The sequence below is a fragment of the Equus przewalskii genome, chromosome 25, assembly GCF_037783145.1.
Source record: "Equus przewalskii isolate Varuska chromosome 25, EquPr2, whole genome shotgun sequence".
Lineage (NCBI taxonomy): Eukaryota > Metazoa > Chordata > Mammalia > Perissodactyla > Equidae > Equus > Equus przewalskii.
In genome coordinates, this window is record NC_091855.1 from 11,340,604 (window position 1) to 11,352,663 (window position 12,060).

A 12,060-nucleotide genomic window follows, 5' to 3' on the forward strand; every position below is an offset into this window, starting at 1 on the left:
ATTGTTATTTTAGAGTGTACCCTTTCTACTTATAAAAAGAAGTTTACTGTGGAGTATGCCATGTTATGCCCGCAGCAGGCTTCATACGTCTTGTATCTCTTGCTTGCATCATTTTCTCTGTGCTTGATTTCAGTATGCTCCATGATGTTCTCACAATGACAGAATCACCCAACGATGCATTTCTCAGAAGGTGTCGCCGTCAGTAAGCGACACATGACTGTAGTGTTAAATGAAAAACGTAAAATACAAAATTGTAATAATCATAGCTATATAGAAAAATGCATAGAAATAAAAAAAACACTGGAAGAATGAAAAATTAGCTTTCAGTTGCCATTGACAGATTATTTGATATCCTTGTAGCTTAGGTAGCAAAGTATAAAATCGACCAAGGACTTAGTGCACATCCTATATGTGTATTTTTTAAAAATCAACTCCCATGTAAACATTTCTGCACACATCTGTCTGTTGGCGATTTATCCATCTTCCCCCCGGTAACTGTGTGACCACAGAATTCTCTGACCATACTGATTGAACTTCAGAGTGAAGAGGCCCAGTTGATTGTCACTACTTTCGTATTCTTACCAAAATTGCTAATTCCTGCCTGGGCTACCATATTATTTGATGCAGGAGGGCAGTTACTAGTAATGCTTTTTAGGAAAATTTTTGATCCAAGAGAAAAGTTGGAGAATCCCCTTTGGAGATAGATTAAATTCAGGCTTAGGAAAGTAGAAGAAACAGATGTTATTGCCTCTGTTAAGAGTTCTCTTAGCTAATTAGAGTGTGGTTAACAAGTTTCAGAGTTGTGCTAGAGGAAATGTCTTAAGAAGCCGTGAGTAAGGAGTTGTGGACCAAGTCAGGAGCAGTGACAGAGGCGAGTCTGGAAACCTGAGCTAAACAGCTAGTCCAGTTGTGCCAGAGATGTGGTTTAAGATGGTCACCCAAGGTAATCGGGTGCACTTCAAGTCAAACGAACGTGGCCCTGAGCTGCCATTCTTAGACTCACGTCAAGGTTCAGGAGAAGGGATATGTCGTGCAACTTGGGTGAAGATATCAAGTGTCTCAAGAATGTAATTTTCAGAGTTAGTTCAAGAAGAATAGAGGGAGATGTTGACTGTTCCCATTGGGTGATAAACTACAGAGATGTCATGGAGACGTTGCTGAACCTCCACCAGCCTGGGCCCACACTGATCCTGTGCCTTTCTACAGGTGACCCTGCCCTCAGCATGAGCCACTGGATGTTTCATCAGCAGGCCCTGCAGGAGTACATTCTTATGTGCTGTCAGTGCCCCGCCGGGGGGCTGCTGGATAAACCTGGCAAGTGAGTGCCTCTCTCTGGGAAGGGAGGGCTGGGAATGGGGAGAGGGTGTGCCCCTCAGGCCTCCTCAGAACTACACGGAGCAGGCGCTGACCTTCAGAGGGGCTCCCTCTCCATCCAGCTGCTCAGTGCTGGTGTGACGTGGGTGGAAGCACCCCAGTCGGGCACACCCACTTCGAGTGCCATCGATCCTGGCCCATCCTTTCCCTCTGCTGACATGCACGCCCTCCCCAGATGGGTGAACAGATTGCTAGGTTGGTAGCTTTTATTTCCTCCTTTTTTAAAAAAACCAAACATTTAAATAGAACAGGATGCAGGATTTTAAAACGTCTAAGTGTTGCAAACAGAGATTATAATCATGACACCTATTACAGAGTAGATTAAATAACTTTAGTGCCATAATGAAAAAGGGAAATCAAGTCAGTCCTGTTCTCTTGCATGCACACACAGCCCCTGCATGCACACACCCTGCTGTCAGCATCCAGGGTGAGGCCCAGCTGAAGGCCGGTCCCCTGCAGTTTATCAGGAAGGATTTGGCCCATTTCTAGACATTTTGGTATTTTTTTGAGAAATATATTAATTTAGCACTAGCACCACCCTGGAGGGCCCTTTCCAGAAGAAGCTGGAGGGACTGACTCTAAAATGACAGTTCCCACTGTTGGGCAGGCTGAAGGATGGAGCTTTGAAAGAGGCTGCTGGAGAAAACCAGGCTTCCTCGAGCCACGTGGAGGGCCGGGTGGGACGAGTGAGTGCCTCCCGGGCCTCTGGGCCTGTGCTTACCTTCGTTGTTAGGGCTGTGCTGGGATGTTTGTGGGGAGCAGAGGAGCTCCTGCTCAGAGCCGCCCTGTCCTTGCAGGTCTCGGGACTTCTACCACACCTGCTACTGCCTGAGTGGCCTGTCCATAGCCCAGCACTTTGGCAGTGGAGCCATGTTGCACGATGTGGTCCTCGGTGTGCCCGAAAACGCTCTGGTAAGGCGGGATGGGGGGGCTCAACACTCCTTCTCCACGGGGTCCCCCAGGATGGGGGCTTATGGGAGAGCAGAGCAGCCACTGTTGCTCTGCAGAACTGGCTCTGAGCATCTCCTGTGTGGACAAGGCCGGCCAGCTCCAAGTCCCACCCTCCCTCGGTTTGCAGTCCATTCGTGAGGATGTGACTGTGGAGGAGATGCACTTCGAGGCAAACTCAAGGTTTCAGGCGAGGGCTCCAATCTGTGACCCCGGCTTTGCGCCTTTATTCCAGGGTCTAGGACCTGGCCCACTTAGGATTAGTTGCCTCTCTGAGGAAACTTCCTCAGAGGCAGTAAGTTCCAGCATCTGCAGCCACGCAGCCCTCAGTGTATGGCTGACTCTGTCTTCTGGAGTGCTCGGCCTGTGGGCCATCTCTCCAGAGAAGCCTTCTCAGACCACCGTCTGTAAATGAGATCACCCCCAAAATACTCTGCCACAGCCCCCTGTCCCTGCCCTTCATAACACTCGGCACAATTTGTAATGCGTCTGTTTAACTTATTTCTGTCTGCTTCCCTCAAAAACTGTCACCGCATGTGGGCAGGATGCTCACACTGCATCCAGCCCCAGACCAGCCTGGCCACAGGAGATGCTCCTGAGCCTAGACGAGAATCCAATAAGACTGTCCACAGCCACCAAATGACGGGCCCTGTGTAGATTGTCACGAAATAGTTCCAACAGAAGAAGCACAAATGGCCAGTAGATGAATGAAAAGATGCTTAGCCTTATTAATAATCAGAGAAAATCAGAGTAACAGCCATTCAGTTTTTTCAAGTCTGAACATTTTTTCGTATTTGCCTCCTCTGTAACCCTCCTCCTTCCCCGGCGTAACCCTGTCCTGAATTTGACATTCGTCGTGCCTACGATGTTTATGTGCTATTACTACACATGTATGTAGTTGTTTTATGTTTTCAAACTCTTTATAACGGTATCTACTGTACCACTTACTCTGCATTGCTTTTCTCACTGACCATTCTACTTCTGAGGTTTATCCGTGTTCATGTGTTGCTCTGGTTTATTCATTCAAACTCCTGTATGGTATTTCCTTGTACGAACGTACCCCAATTTATTTTTCTCCTCTCCTGTTGGTTAACACTGAGACGGTCTCGGGGTTTGCTGGTACAAACAGTGTTAGTGAACGTGCCTGTGTGAGTGTTTCTCTGGGAGAGACTTGCCGGGTTGAAGGGAACAAACACCTTGGCCTTCACTCGGTGGCACTGAACGCTCCCCCACATCCCTGTGCTGTTTCACGCTCACACAGCATGGAGACGAGTCGCTCCACAGTCAGACTTTTCCTTTCTGCCAATTTGGTGGATGTGAAATGTGTCTCAGTTTTGCTTTGCATTTCCCTGATTATTGGCGAGGCACGGCATCTTCTCAGATGTTTATTGGCTGTTTGTATTATGTCTTCTGTGAATTGCCTGCCAGCTCAGATCCTTTGCTCATTTTTTTACCAATCTGCAATTTTAATTCTTTGCCTTTTTCTTACATATTTTGAGGGCATTCTCTGTGTGTTCTTGATACTAATCCTTTGTCAGTGGTGTGTGTGTGGGGTGAACCTCTTCCAGTTTGTGACTTGTCTTGTCAAAGAAAAACTTGTCTTTCTTTTTAGTGTTTTTTTGTTAAATAGGAGACTTTAAAGTAAACAATTTAACTTGCTTTTTTGGCTTTTGAGGGTTTTTTTGGCGGGAGGGTTACTTAAGAAGTCTTTCCCTACCCTGAGGTCACAGATATATTTTCTTCTAAACAGTCTAAAGTTTTGCTTTTCCCATCTAGATTTTTAATTCTCTTGGACTTGGTTTCTGTCTATGGTAAGGGGTGGATATAATTTTGTTTCCATATGGATAACCAATTGACCAGCACCATTTGTTGACATTCACATCCTTTCCTACTAATGTGGGTCGTGGTGTCACACTCAGCTTTCTGCATATGCTGTGACTCCGTTTCTGGACACTCGCTTCTGTTCCTTTGGTCTGTTTGTCTGCACTGTGTGTGTGTGTGTTTAATACACTGCAGGATTCAATTTGCTAGTATTCTTGGCTAGTATTTTTATGTCAGATTTTTTGCATGTATGTTCATAAGAAAGATTGATCTACAGTTTTGTTGTGTTGTATTGTTCTTTTCCAGTTTGTGTTTCAGGATAGTATCATAGCCTCAGAAAATTAGATGGTATCTTCCTCCCCTAGTTTTTTTTTTTTGTCTTTGAAAAAGTTTGTGCAAGTTAGAGATGTTCTGTTTCTTGTACGTTTGATACCGTTGCCTGAGAAACCATCTAGGCCTGGTATTTTGAGGGGGTAACGGTGGTAGCAGAATAAGCAATTGTTATTATTGTTTTAATTTATTCACATAGGTTTTAAACAATTTTTCCTTGAGTTAATTTTGAAAATTTATGTTGTTCTATAAAATTCTTCATTTTATCTGAATTTTTATGTCTTAGCGTGAAGTCGCTCATAGCATTCTCTTAAATTTTTGGAATCTCTCCTGCAGTTACGTCTCCTCCTCCGTCCTCCCCGAGTGGGACAGTCCTGAACGTGGGCCTAGGATCGTGCCCTGTCTCAGACCTAAAGTTTCTTTTGGGTTTCTGTGATGTAGCGGAATAAGATAAAAGAATTTAAATATGGCCTAACACCTTTACTGTGTAATAGGGTTTGATCCTTTTTCTTGATTATAAATATGAATACATGTTCATTGTTTTAATCATTGGAATATATATAAGAATATAAATAAGACAATTTAAAACAATCAAATCAATGTTCCTATTTGGTGGATGTCCAATTTTTGCCTATTCATACACATCACATCTACAAAGACTATTTTAAAAACTAAGTTTGCGGGGCTGGCCTGGTGGTGTCGTGGTTAAATTTGCACACTCTGCTTCAGCAGCCTGGGGTTCGCTGGTTCGGATCCTGGGCGCGGGCATAGCACGGCTCCTCAAGCCACGCTGTGGAGGCATCCCACATAAAGTAGAGGAAGATTGGCACAGATGTTAGCTCAGGGCCAGTGTTCCTCATACACACACGCACAAAAAGTAAGTTTGGGATAACACTGTGCATCCTGTTTTCCTCACTTACTATATTACAAGCATTTGCCCATATCATTAAATACTTGAAAGCATGTTTTTGATGGCTATATAATATTCCTTTGTGTCCCATGTACCATGAAATGTTTTTACCAGTACCCTGTCCTTGAGCATTAGGGCCTTGTGTGATAAATCTCCATGAGCATCTCTGACGATTTGTTATGCTAAATCCTTGCAAGTGTGTTTAGTGGGTCAAAGGCCGTGCACATTTCTAAGGACCACTGGGGTTGATTCGTTGGCATCTGTTCTTCTCTTTGCAGCAGCCCACTCACCCTGTGTACAATATTGGACCAGATAAGGTGATCCAGGCCACCATGCACTTTCTGCAGAAGCCGGTCCCAGGCTTCGAGGAGCATGAGGATGAGGCAACAGCAGAGCCTGCCACCAACTAGAGGACACGGGGTCCCGCGGCTCTTTTACCCACCTCCCCAGTCAGCCCAAGGTTTATACGTTTTGATACATACTGCATTCTGTGCGGCACAAGCCTTGGCCACCATGGAGCTGTGGTTCTTTGTCTTTTCTTGTCAAAAAAAACCAAAACCAATGGCTCTGAGTTTGGAGAACACAGTGGCATGGTTTTTAAAAAATTCTTTCCACTCCTGTCAAACCAAAAATCTGTCAGTCCATGTGGCACCTAAGCCCAGCTCTGGCCTGGCCAGGGTGGTTGGGGAATGGTGCATGCTGGGAAGAAGCAGCCCCTCCCCACCAGCTCTCCAGCCCGGACAGTCACATTGAATGAATCATGTCTCTGAGTATTACAGCTCCCAGAGTCACTGCTGCGATTCCCACTTGCATGGCACCATTAAGTTGCCAGGAAGGTGCCCTCCTGTGGGTGGAAATAGTCTACTCCATGCTGAGTGGTGGGGGTGGGGAGCTTTGGGTCCCACCAAAATGAATTCTCCAGAAATAACCCTGGTGGGGCTTCACCAGGAGGTGCCTGAGGCTCTAGCCTCCCACCCTGGTCATTTGCAAGGGAAAGGAGCTGGGGGTGGGGGAGAAAGGTCTCCTTGAGTTGTGAGTGCCTTCCCCCCACACTGGAGAACTGAGCCACACATCACTCCAAGGCCGCGCTTGGTGCACGGGCAGGATTTGCTTTGGCCCCAGGTGTGGTGACTTAGACCGGGGAAACCAATTATGAGTGGAAAATGAACCTCTGGTTCAACTGCGTGCCAGAGGAAGCAGCCCCAGTACCCACCCCTCACCCCACTCCATCATGTACCGTGAAAAACCCCTCTGACGTCCTCCAGGCAGCGCCTGCAGCCCGTTCTGCATGTTTCCATCCTTCTTCCACCAGACTCCCAGCCCACCCTCCTCAAAGACAGTGTTGTCTTCTCACCCAGAGTATTAACACTACTAAGTCTTTCACCTTAATTTCTGACTCAGGATTTATTCACACCCTGCCCACTCCAGGCTCACAGAAAGAAGATCAAGTGGGAGACAAGCTGGCTACCGTGAAGGCAGCTGCCATGAAGGCAGCAGCCGTGTAGACCTGGCTGCAGCAGGCTGAGCGCTGCCCGTGGTGTGCAGCTGGCAGGGCCTCTGCTGCCCACACGGAACCCTTTCTCGGTCAGTGGGGTGTTGAGTTGGGTCCTCTGTCCACGGCTCCGGTCACAGCCAGCTCCGTGTCGCTGACCTGGCCTTCACGGAAGCAGCCGTGAGCTGCGGGCAGATGGAGCTTGGAGATGCACCAGGAGGCTCTTCTCAAACACCCTGGCCAGCTGCTGCCTCTAATTCCCTATTGCTGTGGTGTACTGGGCTGTGTATTACCTCCTTGAAATAATAAAAGAATAACATTTTCCATGATGTCTCTCATTTGTGAGTGGTACCAGGAAATTCCTTCAGAACGCCCAGTGTTAGGAGTTACTGAAGTTGTTCCCAGATGGCCAGTCTCCTCCTGTGTGTGAGATTCCAGACCATGGGCCTTCGTGATGACAAAGAGGGCTGTCTCGGGTTCCGCCCCCACACGCCTTCTGCAGTTGCGGACCCAGAAGCCTAAGGAGTGGGAAAGGCTCTGTGTTTCCCAAGCTCCCGGGAGCAATTCAGTTTCCTTTTGTCCCAGCACTCGGCATGCATTCATGGTTTGTCTGTGTGTCTGTCTCCTCGACCTGACTGTGAGCAGGGCCTGTGCTCCTGAGTCCCAAGGCAGGCATTCAGCAACAAGTGGGTGAGTGGACATCTTGGCCAGAGGCAGGGAGTTGTCACAGGGATAGGCCGGAATCCTCTGGTCACCTGGCATTCCTCATCTGGTGAGAGACCTTCCCCCCAGGGAGGCCAAGAAGGCAGGTGTTCTGGGGCCTGACCTTCCTAGATGGAAGAGAAGAGGGTCTCCTCAGAGGTACAGCATAAGCCAAATCCACATCCTGGAATGTAATTCCTGTCCCTGTGCTATTTTTGCCCTACTAGCAAAGGTTCAGACTACAAAGCGACATACTGAACTGCATTCTTCCTGTCACTACAACAAAAGGCCAGTCCTCTGACACCAGTAGCCCCAAGGTATTATGAGATTAATCGCAGTGATAATTGGTGTGATTAAGACACAGAAGGGATTGCTTCAGTCTAAGCTGGTTTATACCAAGGAGGGAGGATTTGAGCTGGGCCCCAAAGAGTAGGTGAGTTTGGCCAGGTGGAGAAGACAGGGCTGTTTTCTGGTATTCTTATCTCAGGGAAGTTTACACTGGCATGTCCATGAGACTCCCTTTCTCCTCCTAGTCGGGTCTGGAGGATTTCCAGCATTCAAAGTGGATCTGGGAGATAAATTCTCAGATTTATCTTGTGGATCCTCAAGTAGAAAACACATAGAGCATTCAAGGTGGGTTACCCCAAATAAATATTTCCCCTATCAATAAAGAAATACAAAACTACACAGATCTCCAAATCCAGATGGGCCTCAAATTTCCCCTTGGACCCATCTCAGACCCACCTTGAGTGTCACGTAAGTTGGGAGGCTTGCCAGAGCCTGCTGTCAGAAGGAGAGTCTCATGGATCAGCCGGCACAAACTCCCCCGAGGTAACAATACCAGTCACCAGTATTCTGAAGCTGCCCTCTCTTCACGCTATCATTTCTGAGTTAGAAGCCACAGGTTAGAGTCTGGCCACTGCGTTGTGGACGACACAGTAGTATCCTTGATGAAGCCGCTTCTCCTGAACACCTCACATGAGAGCAGAGGCCATATGTTAAATAACAGTTCCCTGGTGGCCTTTCGTGGATTACGAACCTTAGATCTTGGTATGTTGCTTCCTTGCAATTTAACTTAGCAGAGAGATGGTGTTTAGAAAACCCTGGCAGGGTGGTGGCTTTCATGACCTTGGCTATTTCACCATTATTAACTGTCTATGCTGGACTTCTGGCAGGAGCCTGATAGCTGGAATTAAAAATGGAGCTCCCTGATTGCCCTGAGAGCACTATATTGTTGGCAGAAGTGGAAACCATTGGCTTCAGATCTCAGATGTACAGATAACAATGCTGACATTACATTATGGAAACTGAAGACCTTGTCTCTTAGTCCCATCATGTTTACATGGATCCCACCTCCTTATGGCAGTGGGTCACTGGGCTTCCTTAGGAATCTGCCAGTAGCTTCAGCATCCAAATTCAGGGGAAGGGAAAGGCCCAGGGTGGGAAATGAATGTTCTCATGCCTGCAGGCTTCCTAGACACTGTGGCCAGGGCTACTAAGATACAGGCACTGCAGAGGCCAAATCTTACCAAAGACATAGGACGTGTCTCATTCACTGGGATAAGTGCAGTTCAATACAAGTTTGCTTTCCTAAGGCTGGTAATAGGACCCGATGGGAATGGGCTACAGATGCCTATGATGGAGGGCTACTCTGTTGCTTCCATTTGGGGACACAGGTATTCATTTTGGGAGAAGTACTTTGCTAATATTTTATTCTCCCACCATCTACACCAGGGGGCAGCAAACTTTCTTTGTAAAGGGCCAAAGAGTAAATATTTTAGGCGTTGCAAGCAACTACTCAACTCTTCTCTGCCGCTGTAGTGCAAAACAGCCATAGACAAAGTGTGGCTGTGTTTCAGTAAAACTTTATGAAAACGGGAGTTGGGCCGGATTTGGCCTTGGGTTTGCCTACCCCTGATCTAGACTAAATCCCATTTATATTCATTCAACATCTTTCCACATCTTTCATGGCTGGGGTGCTTTCCACGTAATATTAGTGTCAGACAACAAATGTACTTAGTAAAGTTTGGACCAAACGTTGTAGCCACCCATATACACTGCCCAGGGCACTCACTGCCTTTGAACAGGAAAGAGAATTATATGATTTAAGATATTGTTACAACTGACAGAAAGCCTGACCCAAACTGGCTTAAAGCAAAGAGGAAACGTGCTGACTCATAAACTAAAATGTTTAAGAATTAGCTTGGCTGGCTGAGTGGCTCAGTAGGTTTCTCTGGTCTCTCCGTCTCTCTATATTAGCTCCAACCTCAGGGACTCTCCATGTGGTTGTAAAATGGCAGCAGCGATAGCTCCAGAACTTATATATCCTCTTAGCCTCAAGCTCAGCAGACTAGGGCAGCTGGCACTGTCCCAGCCTTCCGTCCCTGTGAGTATCATTACATTTCATTGGGTTTGATCAAGCCAAGTGCCTTTCTGAGAAGCAGCCCAGTGGCCAGGAGATTACAGTGCACTGATTGGCCTAAATCTTGGTCACATGCTTCTATGAGTGGGAAATGGGGCTCCATCAGAAGCACATGGCCTAAGAATGGGGAAGGAATGAAGCCCCCAGTGCAAATTAGGGTTGTAGCCAAAAGCGGGAAATGGATGCTAGAGAGGTAAGTCACCATTGTTCTACACAATGGTGGACTCTCACTGTAGTGGACATTGCTGGCATCCTCCCCTCCCCAACTGTGGCAGCCGAAAGGCTTGCATGGGTTTCACTCCCCCTCCTACTACCAGGGCCAGGCCCTGATTGGCCTAAGCCAATCATTTAAATCCATCCTTCTTTGCTTTAATAATTTCTGCAGGTTTGGTAATAACCCAGGCCTAAGCCAATCAGCATGGCTTGTCCTCATGACTGATTCAGAGCCAAGCATATGGCCTAAAATAGACTAGAGAGAGAGAGAGAAGCCCTGGACATTCGATGGTAGGGAAGAGCAGCTCTCTCCTATTAAGGATGGTGGAATGTGTGGCCTGGGACTCCTACAACCATTTCCCTAGCTAGGAGGAAGCCAGCCTTAGAAGCCACTACACACAGACTCCCTGAGAGACTTACTGAGAAACATGGCCAGGACCCTGATCACACTGCTCCTGGGGCCTGCTCGGCCTCTGGATTTTTCAGCTATGTGAGCCAGTTTGAGTTGGATTTACTATTACTTGAACCCAAAGCATTCTAACACGTATAAAACTCTATTCCAAATTAGCCCCAGGGCCATGAAGGTCCTTACCTGCTGCCTGAAGAACACTGACCGCCCTTGCCACGTCCACCCAAACAATAAAGCCTAAGAGCGTCCCTCCTGGTCCACCGCCTATCCTCATCTGACCTCTGACTCAACCTCATGAGGTGGGTGAGGCAGGTGTGTTATCTGCATTTCACAACTAGAGAAACAGGTCAGAGAGCTTCAGTGAATCACCCAAGGTTTCCTAGTTCTCAAGTGGCAGTCTGGCCCTGAACCCTGATCTGCTGCCTCCAGCATCCATGTGGTTCCACCACCCCAGGGCTCTAACGGGGGTGACGTGGGTGGTCTTGGGGGGTGGGAGACAGGAGCTAAGCATGCATGGGTTACCTCCAGGGCTGGATGGCTGCGGCCCCGAACGCCTGCCCCCGTCTTTTACCAGAATGAGGATGGTGACAGCCAACAGCAGGACAGGGCTCAGCTCAGCTGTCTAACTGTCCTCCATTCTCTGCCAAGTCCCTGGCACAGAGTGACGCTCCTTGCAGCAAATGTGTGCCACTCCAGTGCAGAATGTGACGCTGTGTGACTCACAAGCAAGGCCGAGGTGAGTCAGTCTTTCCTGGAGCTGACCACAGCCCGGATGGCGGCCAGCCTTCTCTAGCCCGGCCCGGCATGCCTAACCGGTTCCTGGACATCCTCTTTCACTTTCCCGAAAGAACTACCTTGCCTCTGCTTTTCACCAGCTGGTTGCAGGAGGTTCAGAGGACGGTGCCAGGTGGCTGATGTACCTCCCTCCTACTTCTCAGCACGTGCAAGAACAAAACCAGGCAGGCGGGGCAGGCTGCTCATCACCAGCCCAGCTTAATGGGAAACTTGCCCTGCCGTCTGCCCCCCAACCCCCGGGAGAAACACAGCTCTTGCAAAATAACAACAACGCATTTTTAAAAATAAACTTTTTGTTTTAAAATAGTTTCAGACTGACAGAAAAATTGCAAGGATAGTACACAGACTTCTCACATACCCCTTAGCCAGTTTCCCCTGTTGTCATCGTCTTACATGAATATGGTTTGTCACAACTAATAAACACTATTGATCCATTATTATGAACTAAAGTCCATACTTTATTCGGATCCCTTAGTTTTGTACCTGATGCCCCTCTATCTCAGGATCCCATCCAGGACACCTCATTGCATTTAGTTGTCACATCTCCTCAGGCTGCTCTTGGCTGGGACAGTTTCTCAGACTTTCCTTGTTTTGGGTGACCTTGACAGTTTCGAGGAGTACTGGTCAGGCGTTTTGTAGAATGT

General features: G+C 47.7%; 2 protein-coding genes across 5 annotated transcripts in view; one reads left to right on the forward strand and one right to left on the reverse strand.

Annotated features, from left to right (window-relative positions):
- FNTB (farnesyltransferase, CAAX box, subunit beta) overlaps positions 1-7,199 on the forward strand; it is a 68,202-nt gene extending 61,003 nt beyond the window's left edge. The window contains exons 10-13 of one of the 2 annotated variants that reach the window (XR_544714.2): positions 1,207-1,318; positions 2,172-2,286; positions 5,662-5,843; positions 6,812-7,199. Coding sequence is in view for 1 of the 2 variants with exons in the window: in XM_008518966.2 (XP_008517188.2) it covers positions 1,207-1,318; positions 2,172-2,286; positions 5,662-5,793 (359 nt within the window). In the remaining variant the exon portion in view is untranslated. Of the gene's footprint in view, positions 1-1,206; positions 1,319-2,171; positions 2,287-5,661 lie in introns of both variants that reach the window. The other variant, XM_008518966.2, reaches the window with a different exon arrangement.
- Positions 6,769-12,060, reverse strand: part of MAX (MYC associated factor X) — a 36,324-nt gene continuing 31,032 nt past the window's right edge. For all 3 annotated transcript variants that reach the window (XM_070593203.1, XM_070593204.1, XM_070593205.1), the window contains one exon: positions 6,769-7,705. In XM_070593203.1, coding sequence (XP_070449304.1) covers positions 7,475-7,705 — 231 coding nt within the window. In that variant the 3' untranslated portion in view covers positions 6,769-7,474. The remainder of the gene's footprint in view (positions 7,706-12,060) is intronic.